This window comes from Lepisosteus oculatus, chromosome 4 (genome assembly GCF_040954835.1).
Source record: "Lepisosteus oculatus isolate fLepOcu1 chromosome 4, fLepOcu1.hap2, whole genome shotgun sequence".
Lineage (NCBI taxonomy): Eukaryota > Metazoa > Chordata > Actinopteri > Semionotiformes > Lepisosteidae > Lepisosteus > Lepisosteus oculatus.
In genome coordinates this window covers 41,900,371-41,912,434 of record NC_090699.1, presented here as the reverse complement: position 1 = coordinate 41,912,434, position 12,064 = coordinate 41,900,371, and the positions used below count along the sequence as shown (strand labels likewise).

Here is a 12,064-nt window from a genome sequence, read left to right as displayed (position 1 = left end):
GTACTGTACCATGGCATGATAGAATCCTTGTTATTACCTCCTGTGATTAATATCTAGAAATGCTATTTCTCTGTTATTGTCAGAGGGAGGACTACACCCTTCAGAATTTGTTACTATGGGAACTTGAGTCTTCTTGGCACAGGGCCAGTACCAGGCCGTCTGCAGCAGTGCCACCTCAGATAATAAATGTGAAAGTTCCCTTAGGTTTCTGTAGTCCTCTTCTGTTTCCTTGGTTACCAATAAAACATGTCCATCACCTCAAGAAGATGAGGTTTTAAGTGAATGTGGGTATTAGTAAATGGCAGAAGTTGTGGTGGCAGAGCCACCTACTTACTGAAAATGTTCATTGCTAAGGAAATTTATCATTAGAAGGATGGGGCACTGCTTATTGTAAGCATCCCCATTTACCTGTAGATAATGAAATTCCCAACTCATTGTGTCATTTTGCGTTGTCACCGTGAGTCCTGCTTAGATTTATATATGTTTGGAAAAATATATATTGGAGTTGTGATTGGCACATGTTCTGTAGCATAGTGCAGAAATTATGTTTTATCTGCTTGTTTTCTTGTGACCTAATAATTGCAGCTTACAGTACTGTATATGTGCAGGGTGTTATCTGTCTATCTTAATGGGATGAAAGTAGAAACAAAGCAGGCATCTCTGTGGACAAGGCAGGTGGGAAGTCTGCTGTTGGTCCTACTGGCAGTACTCACTGGTTGTTTAGCTTTGTTGAACATCTCATTGGCAGCAGGATATCTGGCACATTAGTTTATTTTGGGATTTGTAAATCCCGTAGAGAAAACAGGGATCTGCTGAAGTAACATCTGGTACTACTTAGTCTTATTTGTGTGAGCTGAATAAAGAGAGGCTCTGATAACCTTTAATTGGTATGTTATTCTTTTAGTATATTGCTGCTGCTTTATTCTCATTTTAGTCTAGATGTACTGTACAGTAGATAAGACTGTCTTGATGGGGGCCTGAGCCTAATATCTACAATAAAGTCATTTACAACACAATGTGTTGCCAATGCCTTACAGTGCTTTTTCCAGTATATTAACAACAGACTGTAAATAAACAATAGAAAAATTACTATACAAATAACACAACACCAAGTGTCATTTTTGTGTGTATTGCTTTGCATTGTGTTTTCAGAATAATTTGCGGTTGATGCAGAGTTAAGTAAAACAGGAATAAGCAGGAAAATAATAGGTGTCATTTAAGTATAGCACCATGAAGGATATTGTAACAAAATTTAAAATTCAAATGGCTGGATGAATTGTCCCTTATCTGTTAGTTTGTGAAACAAGCAATGCGTTAAAAAAATTGCTTAAAAGCTTCATTTGATTATCTTGTGGCTTTTTAAGATTCATTGTTTCCTCTTGTGAGTTTAATGCAAAATACTACACTTTTTTACATACAGTATCTTTTACTATTAAGCAAGGGGCATACAGAAGTAGAATGAATAGTAAGATTGTAAAACCTTGTAGCCTCAATCATTTCAAAGCAAGGTCTGAACTTAAGGATAGAATAACCTCAAAAGTGGATTTATTCACAGAAAAATGCCAAAGAACATTTTAGGTTTTCTTTGATTCTTGAAAGCCATTTTAGAAAGAAGCATAACTGTTTGAATGTGATTTTAAAAGGTAATGGTTGTATTTTACAAGTTTGTTAAGTGGCTTTTCTACTGGGCACACTTTAATTGTTTAGAATAGTGTACAGTCTTGGTAACCGATACAATGAAAAGATATTGCTTCTCTGTAATGTCCAGAATAGTGAGAGGCGACATTCCTAGGCTTAATTTCCAGGCTTAAAGAAATATCCTACACTGCTAGGCTCAAAGAACAGGAGTTTAGTTTTGAAGAGTGTAGAAAATGAGGGAACGCAATTAAAGAATTCAGAATCATCAAAGGCATTGACAAAGTCAAAGCAATGGGCTTCTTCACAATCTCAAACAAGAACCAGTACACAATACATTTTGAACTCAGAACGGGAGACTCAGCTTTAAACTAAAGGTGAAATAGGTTAAAAAAGGTTAAACTACTCAGCCATATTAAAGTCTGTACCCTGGTTTCTTTTAAGAACTGTCTGGAGGAGATTCATGGGTCAATTTGATACTTGCAGTCAATTAGCCTAGATGGTAATCTAGATTTGTAAACTTTGTTCAATGTAGGGTTGATAAGTCTATGTAATACAAAGTAGTATAAGTAAAACTTTTAAAGGGTTCCTTGTTCACACCTGTTTTCTGTAGGGTCATTGCTTTTCTTTCATGTATCTAAATTAATTTCCTTTGACCGTTTTCTTTCTGAATCAATTTTTCACTCAGAAATAAATTGTTATTCATCCTGACTGTTTCAGTGACCTCTTGAGCCTGTTACTGGGCCACACACCCCAACAAATGTGCACTGCCAGACCATCTGTATCACAGACCTCTCTGCTTGTGCTTGGTCCCACAGACACCCAGCCAACACTACCCATTTACCCATAACTTCTGATGGGGAACCCAAATTGTTCAATAGTAACTGGCAGAATGTCAGATAAACAAAGGAAACTTAGAAGTTCAGGGTTCTTGACATGCAATGAGGGATCTTACTTTCCAGATACAATTCCAATTTCAAAACATTTATTATATCTATAATCCTGACTTTTTTTGCTACTTTTCCTACTAGATAAGAAAATCAAACGAAATTAGACTTTCTAATAATACAAATGTGATCTAATTAATGAGAGTCTGGTGTGTATCTGTGTATCTGCTTTAGTTCACAAAATCATTGCGCTCTTGTTTCTGCTAAAAGGGCAATTTAATATAAAAATCCGGATCTTCTGAAAAAGTGAATGATTTTGATGGACCCCACCCCAGCAGCAAACACTGTGTCAGGACAACACAGCCAGCGGAGCAAGCTCTGCACAGGACACTCCTGTGGCTCACACTAGGAGGGTTTTGTTTACAAAAGGATCAGGACAAGAGAAGGCTGCTATGGTTACAAGGGTCACATCTGTGTAAAATCAAGCCTCATTACAGTATTGAGTCATGCTTAGATTATGATGCTGGAATCCAGTGCTGGTGGAGGAACCAGATTTTTGATACCCACCCAACTCTTGTGTCAGCTTATTGTTTCACTGTTAAAAAGCTGCAGGAGTGGAAGAGAGGAAATGGGAGTAATGGTCTTGGAACACTTGGACCAAAGATTTACGGAGCCCCGCTGAGCTAAAGCTGTCCCAATGTGGGTACCTCCTTTGTTTGTTTTATCTGGCTGTACTCATCACCCACATGTCAGTTCATGTGTTTCTTTTCTTTTTGGATTACCAGTTGGTAACATCTGTATTTACTATTGTATATGAAGTCGATTTAGAATCAGTATTTGTTAGCCACATTGCTACAACCCCTATTCTTGTGCATGGTGGCTGCTGACACACTTACCTGTCAGAGCCAGTTATCCTGTGATGTTCTGTGAGCTCCATAGCACCTCAAAGGTGAGTTAATACTGATTGGTCTAATGGTACATCACACACCAAGGTCACTGCAAGTTCATAGTTGCCTAGTCACAGGAAGCTAATAAGAAGGAGGGCTCCCAATGGCAACATATGGACTGTCGTTTTATTGTTCATTAGTGGTCAACCTATTCTGTGCATCTTTGCTGGTTGCAGTGCTTGGAAGCCCACAATTTCCATTACTTTGGTACTGTATATTTTGCCTAATATTATTTAGATTTAAAAATGTTATAAATAATGTAACATTATACAAAACCACCAACCACAGGGCAAGGATCATTTAGTCAGAATTAGGCTTTTGTTACTATCCAGATCTGCTGTAGAGATTGGTCTTCACATTTGTTACTTTATTACTAAAGATTTATAAATCCATTATAGAATTACAAATACCATTTAACAATGGATCTTTGTTTTAATTCCAAAACAAAATGCTTGTCTCAGACCTTTTAAGATTGTGACATTTATGACTTGCTTTTTCAGGCTTTTCAAAGTTTATCATGCTTTTTAGTTGTCAAGCATTTCCTCTCAAGAATTATATTCACAATATGTGTTGAATGTGAGTTTAATTTGACAGACTTGAGCTGTGAATGAAGCTAATTCCACCAGCTATCACATTGTTGTTGACACAGACCATGATTAGCTGTAATTATTGTATAGATTGAAAAAGCACAATGTACTGTATGTTTCAAATGTCAAGGTACCCTGTCATTAAGTATGCAAATATAATTTCTTCATTTTCATATGCTATTATTAATCTACTTCTGTTGGTATTCATGTATCTACTAACAAGATATGCTTGACTGTAACATTGCTGGTTATTACTATTTTACAGTGTTTTAAATGTGTACTGACTGAGCAGGGCCTTCAGTATTTAACATAAAAGATTAAACTTGTTTTTTCATTTTACACTGAAAAACACCAGATATTTAATCCTCTTGAACATGAATTTCCATTGTGGCTACTGTAATATATAGTACCATGGAAATATTTTTACTATTTACTATTTCCTATAACTTTGTGTTTTTAAGGGAGAAATGGAGAAGCTGCACTAAGAGAACAGGAAATACAAAACTAGAAACCTAGCAGATTATTTATGCATAATAATAAAATATTTTTTATGTTCTGGTATTCTTTTATCAAAAATGTTTTTGAAGCTTTGTGTCCAGTTTCCTTAAAGCAGCTCTAAAATAACTGGTATAAAGATGCAAATCCACCTAAAGATGGAATAGGACAAATTAAGAAGAAGGGAAATCAAGCATTTAAGATTTTCAATAATTTATTCTTTAGATTTTAAAAACATAAAAAAAAATTGTATTGTCACAAAAACATTGGAAAGTGGCTTTGTTGATGGCCACATTTTAGAGCTGCCATTGGATAGAATACCCTTAAAGCATTAAGTTAACATCATGCATGCCTTTTGGTTGAGACTGCATCTCAAGTGATTTATTTTGTTTTCTTCTCAACTGCCGAGCTCATGCAAACAATGAATGCAATTTTTTGTGGTTTTGAGCCTGGCACACTTATTGAAGGCATGCCTAACTATACAGTATACAGGAATCACCACAGTTCGTCAGGTAGTTCCTGCATGTGATCTGCATCAGATGTCTGGCCACTACCCAGAGAAAGCTGTTATAGAAGCCCTGTTATTCCCATAGCTGTCTAAGATTTGTCCAGATGTTTATTTCCGTAACATCTTTTGCAATAAATTGGCTCCAAAATATTCAAAACATTTTCAGCAGTCATTTTTTAAACAGAATTGCTTGAGCTTTTGAGAATACATGGGCTATTCACTACTGATTGTTTGAAAACATTTTTTTTTATGTTTAATTGTTTTTGCAACACCATAAGGCAAGGGCATGTTAATAGAAAAAAAACAGGGTATGATATACTGTATAGCACATTTTTGGTTAGCTCTGTGAAGTAAAGTTTAGAGCCAAGCCTCTTTAGCCATCAGCCACAGAACGTGGTAATCTCCCAAGACAGCACTCCCTGGGGTGTACTTCTCTGGTTATGTAGTCATTATAAATAAAAAAAAAAAAATCGCTTTACACAGGTGTCGAAATGTATAAAGTAGAATTCAGTCTCAAAAAGTCCAATAAATACTCAAAAAGTACAATTATTTTTATTAATTTCTGTTGTAAAATTATTACAATAATAATAATCTAATTTTACAGTAGGTATCTACCAAGTCTGAAACAGCCAAATGTGAGTTGTTTTTGCCTGTGGCTCTGATCGATCCTCTGATCCAACTGCAACCTGCCTGCCTTTAACCTTCTGTACAGTACTTGTCTGTAAACACATCACATGAGACTTGCTGCAGCCCCTGACTAGACATTCAGCACAGGTTGGTTCATGGCCTACAGCCCCATAAACCTGCAAGTGCCATTGGGGTTACAGTTTCACCAGGAGGTGAGTGGGTCCTGGCCAGCTAATCCCACTTTGCCCTCTGTGTCCCCCATTCAATTCTGAATTGCCACTTGAAAATCTGTCGCAGTTGTTGCTAGAGACATGAATCTAATGCAGATATCCGACACATACTGTAGATAATAGAGCTTAACATGCCCAAGCACCTTTACTATTAAACAGTTTCAGCTTTAAGAGTACTAAGACTGATTTCTGATTTATGACAATCAAGGGAACCGTTTTCAAAACCCCAGTGACCGAGTAAAGTAGTTTCACACCATTAGATGTCTTGAAGTTTTGCTATAGATGTGATGTTCCATAGCTCTTTGAGATCGAGGGATGTATATCCCAGACTTTATGTAATTGCTAATGATCAGCATCTATGGAATACAGTATAGCTTCAGTAAGGATTTGTATGCCAGAGCTTCTGTAAAGATGGGAAGAGTAAAGTGTGATAAAACATGCAGAAAAGAGGCTAATGTGAAAATAATATGAAAAATCTAAATTAACTGTACATATAAATTCCAATAAGTGATTCTACAGTGTACACTGCCTGTGAAGTAAAATGTGAGCTATCCAACATATAAAAGATGTATTTTTTCTGTGGTACCTACTGTATAACTGTTGAGACCGTGTGACAGTTTTTAATGTGCACTTCTTCATTTTAGCAAAGTCATAGGCCGTGTTTCTATCGAGTCCACGTAAGCTGCTCCCTCAGTGCTGGAGAAGGAACTGGGCTTTATCTTGTGCTACAAAGGAGAGAAGGGTGGTGGTTGTTCTGTGACTTGTGGTTATCTGTCAGAATCCCTTGGGCCAGCCTCTGTTGTGCTTGTGATAAAACTGTGCGGTGAATCAAAGGTTGAGGGAGATTTAAATCATACCTGCAAAAACTGGAAATATTTCCAAATTTCAGCACATTAGATGAAGTTCTCAGTACAGGTTTTCAACATTCAATCACAAAGGGGTAGAAAGACCAAAATGGTGACTGGCAATACTCATTCTACGTAAATGTTGATCGGAAACCACAGGATATTGAAATCAATCTCTCTTCTGTCCTGCTGTTGTGTCCAGATGATTCTTCACAGGCTGATAAAAAATGGCAACACATGGCTGATTTACAATAGCATTAAAACTAACCGAAGTTTTTAAGAAGATTAATAATTGGGAAGTAAAAAAAGATTTGAATAATGAAGTGAAAAAAGGCTTGCCTCTGAGATTCCATAGAGACATTTTTTTTGCAGTCAGGCACATAGTATCACATGCTTTAAATGGATTCCAGATTAATTATTTTTGACTTTTTGGCACTATTCCTTGACTGAAATGTGGAAAAAATATCCTGAAGGTCATAATAATCTTGGCCCTAGTGTAGTTTTATTATCTGAATACTATGTTGGCCGTTCAAGTAGAAAATTGAGTCAGTGTTCTGATTTAATAAATGTAATAATAATAATTGTAATCATTTGAAATAGTGTTCATTAAACAATGACAAAGGATTTTTTTCATGGCAAGTTTTTTTGTTGGTTTTTAAATGGAATTAACATTTTGGAAAGTACAACATAATGAGGAGCCTTGATGCTGTTAAAATGTAGAATACTATTTCCAGTCAAATGGTTTTTCAAAATAAATATTTTGTATGTTCATAAGGATTTGTTTTTCTAATGACTGAAGGTTAAATGTTCTGTATAAATCCCCTCTACAGTATGGTGTTGTGTTGATAATAAGCACAAAGGTGGAATACAGACGGCGAGAGACATGACCGGAATGCTCTGGAAAAGATGAAGTTCAGTCTTACTGCTGGGTTGGAGTTACTGGCTCTCAGACTGAAAAAGGAACTACTGGCAGTGACTGGCAGAGTACATTTGAGACACATAAACATTTATTGTGATTTTTTGTGTGATGAATGAACCTTGTGAAGCTACACTGCAACTGGCAACATAGAATGTTGTGAAATAAAAGAGGAGTAAATTGTGCCAAGCTGAATTGGGGGTACAGTAAATGTTAGAATCACAGTCTATACTGCAAAGCAATATTACAGATGGTAAAAGCTGCTAAAATATGATTTTATCATATAAACATTAAACATGACAATAATACAATGCTAGTTGTCAGTTCTTTTTTAGTTTAAGCTAAAGAACACCTACCAAAGTGTCAACCTGAAAAGGTCTTGAATTTAATATGAATTAAACATCTCCTTTATATGGAAGGCATTAGGATAACATCAGCTTAATCTTTTAACAGAAATAATTGCAAAAATGTCCCCATTGTTCTATTCTTATGGGTTGTCAGAAAAACCTGTTAAGGTACTATAGTCAATAAAATAAATACATTCAAGATAGAGTGGACCCTTTATTGTTATTTGTTATCCATTATTTATTAAATAAATTCATGCACTATAAGAAATGGTTTAAAGGATGGGAATGAGAAAAATGATTTCAAATTAAATTGAAATTATTCCTGGAAACCCATATTACTGGAAACTGAGTGGGTCGTGTGGGTGTACTGTATCTCTACAGTATGGATGTTGTTAAAACATACGTATTACAAGATTAAATTTTTATTTTGCATTGCAATGTTATGCCACACTTTGCATTCTCTAAGGAGCTGAAATTCTATTTAAGCAAAATAAAGCTTCTGTTCTTTCATACCTTACAAACAAGTGTAAAATGTGGAGAAATACTTTAAGATCTTCCTGTTTTAGAAAACAAAAACGATGATGAACAGCCAGACAATGGCTGAGATCTGAGCTACTGAAGTACAGACCACATCTGTCTGAGTGAAGGTTTTTGCTGCACGTTGTGTATCTGCATAGAGCACTGAATGGTGGTCACAAAGAGTACTTCCAACTAAAATAGCAGAAATCCAAGGCTTTTCCATTTTTTGTGAAATACGATAGCCTGGGGTCTTAACATTTAATTACAGTGAGGAGAAAAGCCAACACAAATGGCCTTTTAGTCCATTAACTAAAGCGTCAGTATGGTAAGGCAGAAAACCGTGACCTTCAGAGGAATTCCCATTTAACAACTGAGGCTTGTGAAGGACATATCAGTGCAAGAGAGCCATATCAGTTTGTCATTCCTGACATCTCTGTGAACCAAATCTCCAAGCACCTAACCACTGGTCTGTTTCACAGCCTGCTTTTCGAACCTGCAGTTCAGCATGACTGTCACACGTGGCAGCAAATAGTTAAGGAAAAAGAAATAGAGAGCACTGTATTAAATAGAAGATTCAAACAAGAACAGCAAATATAAAAAAGTGTCTGTTTTAGCACCTGGAGTCAAAATTGTGTATAATGTACATTTGTACCCACCTTGTCCAAAATAAGTAATAAGAGTTGTGTGATAATTTATTAAGTGTAGTATCTAATCCTTGTAAATGTATATTCTGCGCCCTATATTCAAAATACTTTATTTTAATAATCCTGATTATTTCCTGTGGGGAATGATGTACTAAAGTTTTTAATGAATTTTTGGCCCTAGGTTTGTTGAATGCTAATTCAACTTGGCAAGTGGTACAGTACTTTGCTGTTTTTGTAAACAAATGTTCAATAGTATGCAAATGTTAGTCTCAAACCTTATTTTACAGGTTAATTGGTACTGTACTTAACTGAATGACAAATACAGCACGTACGTACTGTATGAGTCATGCAGACAGATTGGATTCTGACAGTGCTGATGCTTTGTGCCTCTTATACTTAAATGGTTTTGTGGCACACACATTCTCTCCAATTCCTCAAGTACAATTAGAAGTAGTAATTCAGTAAGCATCTGTTGGTTGCTATCTGAACATTAAGCATAAGATTTGTTGGCATTATGATTTTTTTTAAATGGTTTTTGTCATCAAAAAATAAAATGCTCTGTTTCCCCGAATAAGTGTACAGCATAGTGTTCTGCAGTTTCTCATATTCTGACAGTTTCTCATGACTTCACTGTAAATTTAGTGCATTACAACACAGTAAACTAACATCTGTGCATGCAGAAATACAAATATTTCTGTAAAGGCAGCAGAAGTTGGCTGTCTGAGTAAAACCTATTGTTTCTCGGGCCTTGTCTATCTTAGGGGGATATGGCTGTAAGCCTATTGTACTCTACAAGATGGATTTTATGAGAGTCTTAAAAATGAGACTAAAGGTTAAAGAAAATACTATTATTTCTTGTAGCTGCTTAGGTACTATACCTGAACTTTTTCACACCTTACTTACTTTCGCACTTTTTTCCCCCCAAAAAACAGTTTTTAAAATGTGTGGTGCTCTTTTGCTTAGACCAATGAGGATATCTTGACTTCCACTTGGAGTTTTATTAATAACAGCATGACCAGTTGTGCCTGTTTCTCTCTCCTAGGCAGGAGATAAACATTATCATCCAAGCTGTGCACGATGCAGCAGGTGCAACCAAATGTTCACAGAAGGAGAGGAAATGTACCTGCAAGGTAAGAACACTGTAGATCTGCACCTCCTGACGTGAGCAGACTAAAAGACATCAGGATTACAGTGAAAGAAACCTGACATGATGATCCTCTTACCAGCGTCATTCAGAGGGCAAATTTGGTTTTATTTTTGTTTCCGGTCTTTAGCAAAGGAGATTTATAAGAATATTTCATTTCAGATTATATACAATAGCTCAACTGAATTTGAAATACCTTATGTATGAGGAAAAGAGTGGCTTTTAAACAGAAAACAAATCAATATGTAACATTTAAGCAGATTGTATAAAATGCATGTACAGTATGCACGATTCACAAATTTCAGGTCTTTAACCCATAGGCAAATGATATCGAAATGGAAGATCATTTCCAAAATTCTTATTTTCCAAAAAGCAACAGAATCCCACAATTTTTATTATTTTAAGAAGATCTTGTTATAATATTTTAGTTTTAGAACTTCTATTGTTATGGTAAAGTTGTATGATCCGTGCTTGTGGTAGGGTGACTGGGATTTTTGCACCTACAGTACATTCCACTTCAACAGATGTAAAACAAGCTTTATTCACCCATTGTTTAATCAACAAAAAGAATGTTTAGCTGTATTGAATGTATTGTTTGAGGTACTTTGTGGTGGATTTTTGGGGCAGGTCATGGTTCCGAATTTCTTTTATGGAACCAAGTGTTACAGTATTTAATTAATTTAATTTTTTTCTGGTTTTTCTGTGGTTCTGGTTGTTAAAAGGTTTGGTCTATTTCTTTTTTTCTACTTTAGGGTCAACAGTTTGGCATCCAGACTGTAAACATTCTACCAGAGCAGAAGAAAAACACAGGGTAAGAACAGCTAATGCCAGTGTTAGGAATGTCCGTGGTATTGTGTTACCAGCAAAATATTTTGTAACCCCCCTCTGAAATGGTTTCAGACCTTAACAATCTGAACTTTGAATTGCAGTGCCTGTAGTCTTTTAAATGGCATTGTTAATTAAATAATTGGAATTGTAAATAATTATTTAAATAATTAAATAATTATTTTCCAAAGCTTGTTCACACCATTTCCTTCTTTGTTGGATACTACCACGGTGGTCTTCATACCTTCACAAATAATAAGAATGTTAGACCAGTTATTAAAGGTGGGGAGTAGTTGAACAATCTCAGATTACCTTTTTTTTCCCTCCTGTTGCTTTCTTTCACGATACCCATGCTCAAAACCTATGAAGCCAAGTTCCAGAAAGGTAAATGCGGTCATTTGATATTTTTTTCTCAGATACCACGCCCGCATCAAAGCACAAAGCTTTCCCCCTTCGATATCTTTTATCCCAAATGTTTGATCCAGCACAGACCGTGGTCCACAGAGGTTTGCCACTCCATGCTTTGCTGCTCCTTCCCATTTTATGCGCTTTCTTGCTTATGTCAAGAAAGAATTAAATGTTTTTAATCTACGTAATGTTAGAACACGCTGTGAAAGGCACCGAAGCTTGGTTCCCTTCCTACGCTCACAATCTGCACGGCCATAAATATTAACCACATTGCACTCTGCCAGTGACATTGCCCTGCATTGTTCATGTACCGAAGAGTAACCCAAAAAAGTTAGGGATATATTGGATGTGAGCTCACCGTTAGTAGGAAATGCATCGTTTGACTTTATTTCACTTATAGTACCTTGGGCTAAAGAAGTCCCTTTGGGTCGATAGATAATTATAAGGTTAGACTGGCAGCACGAAAATCTGCATTATTTTACTCTCAGAGAAACGATTTT

General features: G+C 36.0%; 1 protein-coding gene across 29 annotated transcripts in view; it reads left to right on the top strand.

Annotated features, from left to right (window-relative positions):
• ablim1b (actin binding LIM protein 1b) overlaps positions 1-12,064 on the top strand; it is a 165,298-nt gene that overhangs the window by 110,578 nt on the left and 42,656 nt on the right. For all 29 annotated transcript variants that reach the window (XM_069189247.1, XM_069189236.1, XM_069189234.1 and 26 more), the window contains 2 exons: positions 10,230-10,317; positions 11,084-11,142. In XM_069189247.1, the coding sequence (XP_069045348.1) occupies positions 10,230-10,317; positions 11,084-11,142 (147 nt within the window). The remainder of the gene's footprint in view (positions 1-10,229; positions 10,318-11,083; positions 11,143-12,064) is intronic.